At 39.6% G+C, this 15221-nt stretch overlaps 1 protein-coding gene across 1 annotated transcript in view; it reads right to left on the reverse strand.

Annotated features, from left to right (window-relative positions):
* Positions 1–4509, reverse strand: part of LOC122971978 (paired box protein Pax-2a-like) — a 32228-nt gene extending 27719 nt beyond the window's left edge. The window contains exons 1-3 of the mRNA XM_044338753.1: positions 3964–4509; positions 2122–2287; positions 1462–1659 (exon numbers count right to left, since the gene is read on the reverse strand). Of these exons, the coding sequence (XP_044194688.1) occupies positions 1462–1659; positions 2122–2287; positions 3964–4006 (407 nt within the window). The 5' untranslated portion in view covers positions 4007–4509. The remainder of the gene's footprint in view (positions 1–1461; positions 1660–2121; positions 2288–3963) is intronic.
* Between the last annotated feature and the right edge of the window lie 10712 nt (positions 4510–15221).

The following is a 15221-nucleotide window of genomic DNA, read 5'->3' on the forward strand; positions in this document are numbered from 1 at the left end:
CTTCTGCTAAAAAGAGAAAATATTCAGCATTAAGCCGTAATAGAAATTCAAAGTAGCTCTCATATTTGGCTGATAGAATTACAGTTCTTTGTATTCACAATTTAATTTCCCACATAAACAAAGACACATAAGGCTCCCCCTTCATTTCCAAAATAGAAAGCTTTAATTGGAATTGAAAAAACTTTATATGGGGTCTTTTAATGATATTAATGTACATTTTGAATTTATCACATACATGTGTCTGAGCCTCCTTAAATGGGGCTTTTTAAGCAACCACGAAGCATGAAATGAATTTTCTTCAGCCTTTCTCTATTTAAAAGATGTCTTGTGTGGAGCTGTCCATGCTCTCCCATCAGCTCATTAAAATGTAATGCTGATGCTGGCTCTATGGAACAGTGCCTCTTAACCAAAGTTCATCACCAGGGATCTCTGGTGGTGGGGGGGGGGGTGGTGGTGGTGTGTGTGGGGGGGCGAGGAGGAGTTTGTGTGTGTGTGTGTGTGTGTGTGTGTGTTGGGGGGGGGTGTCCTGGTTCCTCCTGTAGCTGCCATTCTTCAACTATGGCGCTGTTTACGAATCTCTTAAGGACAACTGAACATTTATAGCCTGAACAGTGACACCTGAAATGTTCAATTTAGATATTTTACCTGATAATTTGTCATATAAGCATTTATAAAGCTGTTTTAACGCCACAATTTTGGCAGAATTGATATTGCACTCGTTTGCATCATCATGATTTTACATCTACAACAACAAGACATCACCTCAGATTTTAAAAGAATTATTAATAAACATATTTTATGCTCATATGCTGCATTAAAGGCGCCATCATCGCCTCACATAAAACGTTTTGGGTCCAAATATTTTTTCTGTTATTTTTAATTATGACCTTATTTTCACGTGATGCAATATTTTGCAGCAAATCTACTGTATTTCCCCCTTTCTTAGGCATAAAATCTTGCAGATAAAGCCAGCCTTGCTCTCTCTCTCTCTCTCTCTCTCTCTCTCTCTCTCAGTGCAGTCTGCTCAGCTCCACACATTAGATGTGCTAAAGAAAATTGGCCTGCTTTATAGCGCCACGGGATCTGGTCACCGCATATTGATCGGTTTTCATCTCGACAGATTCACTGAGTCCTGGATGTACTGCTGATTGTTGAGGGAGTTTGGTCTGAAAGATTGAATTGCACCTCTGAGACCACAGGCAGCCTCGCCGCGCTGGGCAGCACAAAGTTGGTCAAACAATCTTCTGCTTGTGGGTGGTGCGCTTAGCACAGATACTGAGATAAATGGTTTCCAATTTGCGCTCTGCCGGCCCTCTTTATTACACTGTTTACATCCTGCAGCACGTTGTTAAACCACAAGAAAATTTACAAAAGGTAACAAGAAAAAAAAAAAAAAAATCTGGAATTTGTAAGCACATTTTTCTATCATAATCTAGAGCCGTGCAGTGAAATGTTTCCTACCTGTTAATGGATGAGACGCTGGGAACAGTGTCGTTGTCGCAGATGCCCTCTGCCAGCAGTCTGTCTCTGATCTCCCAGGCGAACATGGTTGGGTTTTGCCTCTTGTAGTCTGCTATTTTTTCCACGACCTTTGGCGTGGCCACTTTAGGTTTAGACCCACCAATCACCCCTGGTTTGATGCTACCAGTCTCGTAGTATCTGCAAAAAATAATATTCTCCAATGAGGCAGTGATAGTTTGACATATTTCAGTCTATGAAGCTTCTGATACCTTTAAGATAGATGCTTAGTATTAGTTTAAAATAAATCAGTGAAACACGCGGATGTTGCAAGCTTTGGAGCTACTATTTTTTTTTCCAAGAAAGTGTCCAAAAAATCAGACTTTTCCTCAGTAAAACAAGATTTTACAAACAATACTTCACAGCAATTCTGTAAATTCTCTTGAATCTCTTGAGTACACACATGTATCCACACGGAATATGGATTATAAACCCGTCTGGACTCTACTCATCTGCAGTTTAATCTTTATATTTTAGGAAACCTAATTGAAACTAATTAAATTTTAAAAAATGATCTGAATCTTGGGGGTTCAGCTCTGTCCTCTATATGCTATTTATCTGGCCTCTTCCCAGCATGTCTACCTGGCTGCAGGGTTCGCCTACCTGCCCAGGATCTTGCTGACGCAGCCGTGGCTGACCCGCAGCTGTCTGGAGATGTCGCAGGGCCGGACGCCCTGGTGGGCCAGCTCCACTATCCGCTGCCTTACCACGTCCGGGAGGGGTCTGCCGTTCACAAACACCCCGCCGAGCTGGTTCACACCTCCGTGCCCTACGTGGGATACAACAGCAGCACACACACAACCGTAACATTACGTAAAGTCGTAGAAGAGACGCAGGTGAGCATTTCAAAATATATATATAGCAGAGTCAAAAATCACTGACAGAATATAATATAGCATAAGAGAAGCGCAGGTTGTTACACTGTTTTCTATGGAGCAGGTGGATTTACATCTATTTTTTTTTTTAGAAACTTATATAAATGCATGAAAGGCTGCGCATAAATATGCTATTTAAAAATTACCTGTTTCTTTTATTATTATTATTATTAATAATAATAATAATATTATTCATTTATTTTTATGTAATCAGAAGGTTGCTATCATGGAAGTGGCTTACATGTCTGTGTTTTAAACGTTTAATAAATACATCACAATGACCAAATTATAATATTTTGTCAGTCATCAGTCACTGATCCAAATATGTAATGAATATATTTTTTGGCAATTTGAGGGAAGGCAAAGTAGAGATGATCACAGCAATGCAAACCATCACATACTCTTGCTTTTTTAAAATATCATTATTTTAATAAAACAAAAATTGCCTTTTAACAATCATGTCTGTTTATATGAGTATATTTGCAGATTTTTGTCCAGTTTTGCTGGTTTGTTTAATTAATTTTCTTCACTTGTGTTGCTGGGACATAATTTATCAACAGCTTTGACTTTCTATATCAGATTAATTGTAATTCTTTAAAATAAAAATAAAAACACAAAGCAACATTTTCTTCTTGAACGCTGAATTACGAAGCACGTTTTTTTTTTCATTTTTTTCGTCTATCACACTTGTTATGCAGCTACAATCTGCTAATTTAATTCAGCCTACATGAGTCAGTGGGCCTGTGACATAATTACTGTTTTAATTTCTGAAAATAATTAAAAAATATGAATTTAATTGAGGCTCCAATTGTTGAAAGTTTCTCTCCAGTCAAAGCACAGAGCTTAGATTTTCTCAGCAGCTCCGCGGCTCATGTTGGCTATTAAGTTGCAAGCTCCTTCATTTTCCCTGCACGGTAATTTTAAATAATTGAACAAGCTTTGATCACTCATATTACATATTATTTGGTAAATGAAGAGATCATCAATTATTGAAACACATTCACCATATTATAAACCACACTATGTGGGCTTAAGTTGGACATAGAGGGGGTTTGCTGTTATTTGAATGATTTGAATAATAGATGTGACTAATGTGTCCTGACTTATTAGGGCCTGAACACACTGTCACACTGTCATCCTGCGCGGGAAGCTGCAGGGTGATACACGTGTAAATTACAGAGCACCTGCCAACGCATGTTCTTTGTTTACTATGATGAAGTTTAATATCTGCACTTCCTATACAGCAGCATTGTGCTCATTCATGAGATTTCCTAAGAATTTTTTTTTTTGGTCTGAAATTTGCACACATAAGACAAGGTGTAAAATATGAGGAGCATATTGACTCCACCATCAGCCTTTACATATTTGCCTCTATGTCAGTTTATTAGCTTGTAACTTTGTCTGTTTTTCTGCGCCAAGATGCTGTTTGCACATAAAAAAAACAATCGCTGTGCTCCCTGCTGCAGGCCTTTATGCAGAAATAATATATTTATTATTATTGTTTTTTTTTCTTTCCACCGCATACACGTAAAAGCTGCAGTGGCAGAGGAACTCAGGTTGTGCTACTTACGGTGCATCGCTGTGAAGGGGTCTGCTTTGCAGTGAATATCCATTGGATAGCAAAGGAAAGAGAGATAATCAACTGAAGTCGCCGTTTCGCCTTCCTATCAAGGATGAAAATGTGAAGAAAAAAAGGTGATTCTACTCGATGGAGGGACTTAGTTTGCCCCCCTCCACCCCCGCTTCAACAACCGATCTGATGGCAACTTCTTTCCCCCAAAAAGTTGCCTTTCTTTGCTTTAACAGTCCGGTCCGGGAGCGGAGGTCTGGCAGGTGCGCAGCATGACCGAAGGGTTGTTTCAGTGATACGACCTGTGTTTATCGGTATTTTTTTTTTTTCAAAGCCTGTGGTGACCAGAGGTAATTCTCATAGCATGCCAGCGAGCAGACCGCGTTTCTTTTAAAAGAAATGAAACGTTCAGGTCCAGCGTGCAGGGCCCGGTATCTCCTCAATCCTGGTGGCCTTGATTCACGCGTCAAAACGGCGGAGAAACATGCGCACACACATCGGGGTTTCTCTTTTCGCGCTGGATGCGTTAGGCTGGATCTTTGGGCTGGGAATGAAGCCTCTCTCTGTGTCTGTGGTTCTAAAAGCTGCAAACCTCCCCTCCTCTCCCCCCCACCCACCCACCACCCACCACCCCCTCTCCTCCCCTCTGCAGACCCCCCTTTTGCTTATATGGATGACTTGTCAGACAAAGGCAATAGATGCCAACACTTTGTGATTCGCCAACGCAAAAGAACCGTGGGTCCAAATGAGGAGGTCTCTGGGTCTGACACACCGACAGGAAGGGGAGGGAGAAGGAATGGATTCGGAGTTAGAAATATCAGAGTATATTAGACATTATCACAGCTGTGAATTATTCGGTCGCTTACTGGAAGTTTTGAATCAATGAAATAGAGATTATTTTTTAAATATGTGTCTCTTTCTGATCTTTTCCCCCCCAATTTGTTACACGGATTAACAGCCTGTCTGGGAATTCACAGGATATATATGTGCACAAGTCGGATTTAGCTCGATTCTTCTTTTATTTTTGTCTTTTTACTTAATTTTTTTAAAATCAGCAGTCTTTAAGTCAGCTCTGGAACCCAAGTAGGCCTAAACTAATTTGTTTATAACCTTAATTTTTCCTGTAATCTGAAATAGAAAACGTGAAATCTCTGATGTATGCATATGCAGATGTAATGAGCTTTTTACATTCAGCTGATGGTGTGATGATTGCAGTGGTCCAAACTGGGAACAGTGGTGGTGGTGGTGGTGGTGGTGGAGGTGGTGGTGGAGGTTGGAGGTGAAACTGCTCTGCACGGAGCAGTGCCGCTCTGCCTCTGTAGATGGCGCTGTATAGTTTCTGAAATTTAAAGGCGCTCTCAAACACAGGTGAAGTCCCAAAAAAGTAAAACTTGGGGTGCAGTTGAGTGGCTGTGATGAAACTGAGGAGTGAAAATATTCCTCTGGAACAATCATCCATAAACTACAGATCAGTGTAAAGTGTTGTAATGAATTAAACAGCTGATAAGACTTCTACATCTGCAGTCAGGCATCTGAATGGGAAACTCATTAAAGTAAACAATGCATGGTGGAGTAACATGAAACTCAAGGTGCATCTAGGTTTTGGATCCTAATAAATATCTCATTAAAAAAAGTCCATAGAACATGATAACATCTCAAATAATCCAAAATTGTATTTCAGTTCACCACGTAATTGTTAATTATAGAATAAATATATCTAAAAATAATTAACTTTATATGTGTTGCACCTTTCTTAAAGCTACAAAATTCTGGAAGGGAAAATAGAAAAGCAAACAATGAAACAAAAAGCAAATAAAAACAAATTAATTAATTAACAAATAATGCAGAAAAATACAAAAAAAAAATTAAAAAATAATCTCAAGGTTACTGAAATTACAGTTAATTAGTAATTTTGTATTTCTGTGAGCATGAAGTGACAACAACTCAACTAATAATAATAATAATAACAACAACAATAATAAAAAACGTTCCTTTTTTGAAATGCACGCGCTCTCGCCAGATATTTGGGCATTTTGGAGAGGAGGTAGGTGAGGTTTTTGGGTGTTGGGGGGCATTTCTTGGGGGCAGACGGCCACATCTCGCGCTCTTGCCTCCTGGTCAGGTTAGGGGATGATTTCTCTTTTTGTTACTGTTTTTGGAGTGAGCTTCTGGTACAATATGTAGCACTATAGGCTGTAATTTCACAGCCGGCTGCACATTTCCCTTAAAGCTACATTCTTTTTTTTCCCCTATAAGACCACCACCATCACCACCATCACCCCCTCGCTCAGCCCCCCACCTCCCCCACTCTCTCTCTCTCTCTCTCTCTCTCTCTCTCTCTCTCTCTCTCTCTTTCTCTCTCTCTACATGCCCTCCTGCTCCCCACAATTTGATCCCCCCCCACATGCAAAAATTAAGCATTTAGGCTTTTGGGTAAGGAGGGAGAGAAGGAGGGAGAAATTGTTTTTTTTTTTCTTGGTGGGGGGGGGGGGGGGGGGGGGGGGGGGGCACATATCCAAATGAATAAACCGGTGTTTACTCTGTTTGCCTTGTGTTTGCACAGCACGTGTGTGTTGTGTTTGACTCTGGTCAGATGGGCCTTATAACCCCTCTCCTTTTTAGGAAGGAGGCCGCTCTATTCAGCTGCTACATCGCGGGGTCAGACAGCTTCAAAAAAAGACCATTCAGGAAAATTAAACAATAGGATGAGTCAATGAATTATTGCTCCACTTTTATTTATTTATTTATTTATTTCAGTTTCACCTTTAATAATTAAACCCTGATACCTCTAATCATCTGAGGAAAGAATTTGAAAAATGTATGAGTTTCATGAAAAACAATTTAGCAAAATTTGAATACATTTCTTATTAATTTCCTCACTGACAAACAAACTGCGGTGTTTAAGACAATTCTGCCGCATGTCAAGAGTTTGGAAAATGTTTTCGGAGCCCGGGTGCACCCATTAGGAGAGGTGTAATGTATTGACAGAGAGCAATTTATCTTTTGCCCCGCTTCCTAATGGCCTGTGCAGAGGAGAGAGGAGAGGTGGCATGGAGAAGGAGGAGGAGGAGGAGGAGGAGGAGGAGGAGGATGAGAGGGAAGAAGGAGCACCGAGGGTCCACCGAACATCAGCTCACACTTTCAGGTAACTGTGGGGAGGATGATCGGGGGCGTCTGGGTGGTAAAGAACTTTTATTTCTAGGTGGGAGAGGTGTCATTTCTGTGTGTGTGTGTGTGTGTGTGTGTGTGTTTTTTCTTCTTCTTCCTCCCTCCTCTGTAGACTCTGCTGCTTGTCTCGCGTTACTTCACCAATCGATCTGCGTTTCCCTGCAGAGGGGAGCTGACACCACTGGTTGTAAGTTGAATATTAATCCTTTTGGATTTAAGGGAGGGGTTTGTTAGGAGATTTATGGTGATGTAGTTGAATTTGTGGCTATATAAATATTGGCAGATTCATATCCAACCCTGCAAGTCTGAGAATGGCGTTAAAAAAACTGATAAGCTGTAGAATAAGATTTTTTTGTGTGTCTCAATAAATAATAATACTCGTTTATTTAATTTAATTTAACAGAATTAGCCAAAAATGTACATTAAAGGTCTGAATATTACTCTAAAAATGTTTATTTTTAGAAGAAATTGTAGGTATTTTATATATTGAACGAAAAAACATGAGATTTTGGAAGCTGCCAAGTTCTGCCTCCCTACACTTCTCTTGCTGCACATGTACTGCACTGTACATATAATACTGTAATACTACAACAAAAAGATACTTATTGACACTCCTGTGTATTGGATTTCCACACTGTGTCCTGTATGTGTACTCCAGCAGCGAGGCTGTACTCCGGGCTACAAATCTCGCTGGCGTGAACAGATGGAGCATCAATTTGATCCCATCCTCGACACCGTGAAAGATTGATTTTGCACTTGCTTTTAATTTTGCCCATAATTAATTGGATCATTACAACTGTTTTTTCATCGATCCCCGCGTTGGAAACTGTAAAACTAAAAGTGAATTAGAATGTGACATATGTTACTATTTGTTATACTTTTATGTGTATTTATTTATCTTTTTTGTTTTGTGGAAGAGCAGCAAAAATTCTCTTTTATTTTCTTAAAAATTTTTTTTTTTTTTTTTTTAGAGTTGTGCATCGTTTATTGCCAGGTCTGTTTCCTGTACATTGCAGTAAAACCAGACTGTATATTAAATTTTGCAGAGTTATAAACTCATTAGCCTATAACCTGAGAGTGTGGCCTATTGATTTGAACACACACACACACACACACACACACACACAAACTGGTCCTCTGAAGCATCTCTCAACGAAAAAAAATCACAACATGCCGATAATTTTCCCATATGGAGATATGTAAGAGTAGCAATTAGTGACCTTGGGTTTGTATATGATGATATATCTATAATACCTCTATTTTTATGATGGTCCTGTATTTTTTTCCTGAATTTTATTACAGGAAAGGCAAGATTTTAATCTAATTAATTTGATGCAGTAAGTAATCGACTGTCAGGTTGAATCTCCTGAAAGTTCTTTAAAATAAACATTGTAGATAGAATAACATGCATATGACAGAACTGTGCTTTTGTTGACTTTCAATTTTCAAATGGTTCAGGTGACAAACAGGATGGAGGGAATTTAAGCTGTAGCTGATTCATTAACAGTAAATTATTTCTATATATCTTTAACTTCAGTTCGGGGATTTGTTGTTGAGAAAAAAAAAATACGCCAAATGACACCGTTTTTTGTTCCTTTTTTTTGTTTTGTTTTGCAGAATAAAGTTTACCCCTTTTTTAAGGCTGAAATACACTCTAAAAATTCATACACTCAAACAAACTCGCATTTTTTGTTCCTTGTGGTGCCGTTTGATGTTGTTCTTCCATTTTGAAAGTGTGCTCAAACCTAAACATGTCAGCTCAGTGCAGCCAATTTAACCGTTTACTGTCTTTAATGGGGAATCATGAAAAATTAAGAATAGGCGTAAAAGTCAATGCCAGAGTTTACAGCTGTCAGGGTCGTATTTCAGATGATAAAACACACACAGGAAGGACTTCCTTCTGCTGTGAGACTTTGAAGTGTCACTGTAAAATCCACTTTTTCACATCCAGTTTGCTGTTAATTCCAGTTGAACACAACTTATTTGTGCATCATCATCCCATCATGGGTCCTCACACACTGAGTGGTTACACTTGTACTTAAATATTGTATTAAAGATCCAAATGCAAGTGAGATCAGGTTACATTGCTTTGATTAGAAAACACTTTGTTAAATTACTTTTCATACCCTGAGCACAAAAGCAGTCAGACAGTTGAGTTTCTGAGCTTTTCCACGCCTCAGGTACAACAAATCATTAAGAAGAATTAACATCTCATTTGCATTTACACATAAAGGAAGGACCTAGTTACAAAAACACCACCACAAATAATTTGTATTATTAATATTATTATTATTACAGTAGTTTTTAAATCTACAGTATCAAAGCTAGTTTCATATACAAAAAATAATCAAAATTACCATGAATATTTGAAAAATTTCAGACATGCTGTCTTTCCATCTCCCATGAATTACCACACTAAGTTGGGGAATAAAGCGCAGAAGACTTAAAATACACTGCTCGCTCCTCATTCATTATGCAGATTTTCAAGTAATTGTTAAATATGCCCTGCAGTGCTGGATTAAAAATAGGACTGTATCTTGTCATTTTCAAAAGTATTCTCCGAGTTGCATTTATTGTACTGGGAACCAGGGCTAAATCCCTTCTCCTCCCCATCAAACTTTCCACATGAATAGTTAAATGTGTGCCCCTCTGGTTGGAGGCTTTACAGTAAAACACTAAGGGAACTAGAAACTTAACTCAGTAATATCTTCTTGCATGTAGATAATTTGTGTGTCTTTTTTTTTTCTTCAAAATTTTCTCTCAATATCAAAAGTTCATCCTCACTGACACAGATTTACATCAAATCACTATTTCCTTATTTTCTCTTTTATTATTTTACACACAAAACTGAAAAAAAAAAAAAAATCATCCTTTTCACTTTAACCTCCACCCACAACAACCACCACAGCAGCAAAGAAGCCTCTCTTCCAGTGGATAAAGGCAACACACACCAGCCAGTCCTCCCATAAGGCCTTGGGTTCATCGCCATGGGAGAAGCTGATCCCACGTCTGGATCTTTCAGTGAATCTGTGTGTGTGTGTCTATGTGTGTGTGTGTGTGTGTGTGTGTGAAGCAGAGATCAGCCCGAGGCGGCTCGGAGGTGTCCCGCCAGCTGCGTCTGTCCCGACCAGACAGCCAACAGCTTCCAATCACATGTCAGCAATATGGGAAACAGAGCTTCTGTCCAGTGGGCTGCTGACATGTGTTAGCCTATGGCATGTGAATGCATAATGTAGCAGCCAGTCACCTCCTGGTGGCAGGCTTTGAACTCACAAATGTTGATTTTTATAGCAGACAAGTTGATTTCTTTAATTTTCCCCTCTTTGTCTCGCTGTTTTCTCTTCATTCTTCTTCTTTGTCTTTGCTAGTCATCTTCATTGTAATGATGATGTGATAATATGAGGAATGTCAGCTGCTCAATGTGATTTGGTGATTAGTTTGTGTGTCTGTGGGTGTGTGCGAGGCTGTGTATGCACATATATTCCTCTCCCCAGAAATCTACGGATGAGCAGTTCCCACATAAGCTCCTGATCACTTCTGTAAATGCTTCCTGTCACCTTCAGTGGTGTAATGATCATGAAAATTGTGACCTTGATCTATGGGAAGCCATAATGTGACTGAATGGCCTCCTCCCACACACTTTCTCACCGGCTCCGAGCACAGAGGTACGCTAAAGGACGGCTCCGAGGAAGATTGTTTAGTGGTAATAAAAAGCCAGTAGTTTGGCTTGTAATGGTGCGGGCATTCCTGCTCTCCAGAGCCATTTGGCTAAATCTGCTGTGATGGAGGCCTGTGTGAATGTAGATGAGAATCTAGGAGATGTTGACTCTTGTCCTCAGGCTCCGGAGATTTTATTGTCTGGTCGGCCAACATGATCAAAACCATAACAGTGTTAAGGGGATAGAGAAGTGCAACATTGATGTTATGTCCTGTGCTGATCATTTAAGGTTAAAATTTAAAAATCCCTCTGCCATCCTGATGTTATTGCGCCTGTATTGGTGTTGGAAGTTGTCATCTACTGGTTTATTATCATTGTTTACTTCTGAGCTGAAAGAGGAGAGCTGTAATCTGTGGCTATGACCATAAAAATACACACTTTTATGGCTTCAGTCACATTAGACACAAAGCTGGTGTTTATGTTTTGTCAATTGCAGACTCTGTAATGTTTTTTTGCTTTAAGTAAAGTATCTGTTTACATGAATTTTAATGTGTGACAGTCTGATATGTTTGGCACAAGAGCAACTTTTCCCAATGTTTGTTTTTCATTTTTGTTTTGCTCCAAGTAAAGTCAGAAAAAAAAAAATCCATCTCTGGCATGATGTTGCTTGAATTCTCATTTAGTCTGGAAAATCTGGTTTGCGCAACATTGTTTATGATCACACCCTTGCCAGCTTTTCATATTTAAACGAGCAAAGGTTTAATTACCAAATGATGACAGTGTCATATGGTGCCATGATGGCACAGGGTGTCTAATGAATGCAGAGGAGCGAGGGATGCGTACCCGACACTGAGTGACAGTGGGATGCACAGATCAAAACAGAGAAAAAAAGAAGAGGGAGAGACAGTAAAACATCTGTAATTTGCAATTCACTAATGTTCAATGGTTGCTCATGGATTAAGAACTTTAAACTATTGTCTGCCAGATGGAAGAGGAGAGGGAGGGAGGGATCGAGGAGGAGGAGGAGGCTTCTAAGCAGCATATTTACATCTGTATATCAACCCTGGATTTAGTAATCAGACAGAGGAAAAACCAACTGCCTCCAAAAACACTCTTGGGGCATTGCATCTATTACGTGTTTTCCAGCAGCACAAACATTAGAGAATGATTTTTTTTCCGAGGCGTATTTAAATTTGCTGGGACAGCTTGTAGATTGTGGGGAGTTTTGTGCACAACTTGGTCTATCTATCTCGATATAATCACAAGACAGTTTGGAGTTCCGGACCCGGGCCTGCTCACACATCAGAGTTAATTTCACTGAGATGTTGATGTGCCCTGAAATATTGCACTGAAGTAATATCAGTTAGTGGGCCGCCAAAAGATGTACATGCTTAACCAGGCATGAAACCTTGCTGAATTACACCGTATTTATACTTATCTCAGATCAGCGCTTCTGTCATTAAAATTTGGTCTGGTTGCCTGTCTGTTTTATGGATCTGTTTAATGATGCACTGCGTAATAGTGTTGCAATGTATAGCTGAGATATTGGCACATTTCACTCAGTGGCATCGATAAATAACCGCAGCAACCCTCAACTTTCATCTCAACTCCTCTCCCACAATCCTCACTGTTCTCTGCTCTTGGAAAAATGTGACAATGTTGAATTTGTTGCATTTAACATGTGGACACCCTTGTGTTTACAAGTTCTAGCTCCACACTGACAAATCATGTCTGCTTCATAGGTCTGCAGACAATTTCCCAAACCACAGCTGCAGACTTTTTCTTACTTTACAGGCAGCCATTGATTTCCATTCATTTCCAAATGGTATGAAAATCAATCAGAAGGCTTTTGAAACTGGCTTGATTTGTGTAATCCTTCACTGCATTTATTTGACACGGCCCGACAGAGTTCACAGTGATGAATTGCAAAACGCAAGTTTCGAGAGCCTGCCAATTGATTTTCATGCCGTACCAGAATTCATGGAAAGCAATGGCTGCCTTAGAGCAGTGGTGCTCTACCTGAGGGTCTGAACCCTCGAAGGGGTCCCAACGCAAGTCAGAGCAGTCAAAAGATGCTAAGCTAACAGGACAGAATAGCAGAAATACTTTTTTTTTTCTAATTTTTGCTGTTTATCTTGTGAATCGCTGGTTAATTTAAACTCTTCAGGCCCCCAAAAAGTATAATTATAAAGTAGTAATAGTAATGAAGCAAATGAAGAAGATATAATCACCCTTGAATTGGCCACAAGCCGTGTACTCAAACTGTGTAGGGGGACCGCAAGTGAGCACACAAGCCAAAAAGGTTGGAAACTGCTGGCTGAGAGAATACATTAAAAAATCTGAAAGAACGCGTCCTGGTATACAGTCTGGTTGTGTAAGTCACATACCACGTAATCGCAACACAAACCCCTTGTTTATTTCCAACCATGGACTTTTCTTGTGTGTATACTGTCAATAATACTTACTAAAATTACTCAAAACGAAAGAGGAAAATCTGCAATTTTACAGCAGAGTTTGAAAAATACTTAGTTGTAATGTTAGCTATCTGTAATTTGCAGCAAATGGGTGAAAGCAAGCAGGTGTGGTCCTTTAATCCTGGATTCATCCACCATCAGAAATGGACTGTGGAGAGTTCACCCTTTCATTAGTAATTAAGTGCTGTTGTCATGCTGTGACGTAATGAGTTTACCCCGGCCATCCATCCTGTGACACTCAGAGCTCCTCCCACTCCCAATCACACACCAGCAAACAGCACTTTATATGTTCAAACAGATACATGTACTATAAATATTATAATATTTGCACCAACACTGCCTATTCACTCCTGTTACAACCAGAAAAAAATGAATTTTGTAACCGCAATCAATGTTTTCCATTGTAGTTTTCTGTTTCTTTCTTTATTTAGTCGCCCCGTGAGATGAACTCTTTTCATTTTTTATGTTGTTTTAAAGAAAAGAGCTGACTCCTTGTTTTCAGTGCATGCATGTATGTTGAGGCAGACACATGTTGTAGCAGTTGTTGCCAGCGATATATCTGGGCCCTCTGACTGTATCGCTCTCCCATGGCTCTCTCCCCAGGACTGTGAAAACATCTGTCACAGCGGCTGCCATTTTCCTCTGTGGTCAGAGCGTCGGGTGAAGGTGCTGCCTGCTAGCCTCATGACATGGTACACATGGGTACCTCCAACAACAGTGCTCATTAACAGGCAAATGGAGCAGGAGCCCCAGCAAATTGAGCAGCATTTCGCTAGGATCGGCCCCTGCCAGATTGTTCAGATAGCCAAAGTGACATCACCAAGTGCCAGCCCCCTTTGCCCCCACCCCCCTCCAAAAAAAATTAACATCCCTAATCATCTGCCAGGCTAAACATTATTCTTCATGATTCAGATCAGCCATGCTTGCCCTCCACTCACAGAGTATCTCTCCTCTCTCTGGGCCAAAAGCAGCCAGCCTTGGACTGATTGCTCAGCCTTTTGTGCCCTTCGTTTGTGAGAATGGCAAATCGATTCGAAAATCATCACCCATGAGCGGGGCTCACGCGGAGCTGGGCGCGTGAGTGTTGCAGATATGAAATGGAAATCAGGGAAAACAGAGAGCAGGGCCCTATTTTTTGGAATAAGCGCAACTGAGAATAAGACTCGCAAATAAGTTTTATCACATAGAAATTACATGATGCTCCTTTGCTGAAGGCACAATCTGGGATCCAAATGTAAACAAAAGGTTCAAAACACAGGACTGGAATTCACTATTGCTCTTAAATGAATGAATATATATCTAATACAGGGCCTTACACTACATGACAAATGAATTATTATAACAAGCTATAAGTTATTGATGCATTCTTTCAAAGGCTTGCTTATATCAGTAATGTGTTAAAAATACAGCAGGAAGGAAGGCAAGTAATTTAAATTATGATCAACTGAAAAACACATAAAATGCTTTAAAATGATTCAATTATGTGAACTGAACATTTACATGGTCAAACAAAATTAAGCATTGCACCTTTAATATCTTCAAATTTCAGCTTTATAATTTAATATTTGATTAAAATGTTAATTCCAGGATAACCTACCAAGTATTTTTTTTCAATATTTTCACATTTTTTACCAACATTGACATCTGTGGAGGAGCCCCTTGGATTTTCTCAGGTATATTATGACTATATTAGTTGAGCTTGAAATGAAAATGTCAATTGAGCACAAGTCTTAAATATAAAAAAAATGTAAAAAAAATGCCCTAAAAAAGTGAACTACAGGAAGAAAGATCAACAAGAGGAACAGAAAGGAAGCTTGGCATATTTAATTAATTACGGCATATTAGAATGTTTGTTTACAGAAATTAAGTGCTTACAAGAGGCCTGATGTTAATTAATTTAAAGTGTACTTCCCCCCTCACTCCCCACAATGTGTTGATGACTGCTGCTGAGGTACTTT

Source organism: Thunnus albacares, chromosome 20 (genome assembly GCF_914725855.1).
Source record: "Thunnus albacares chromosome 20, fThuAlb1.1, whole genome shotgun sequence".
NCBI lineage: Eukaryota > Metazoa > Chordata > Actinopteri > Scombriformes > Scombridae > Thunnus > Thunnus albacares.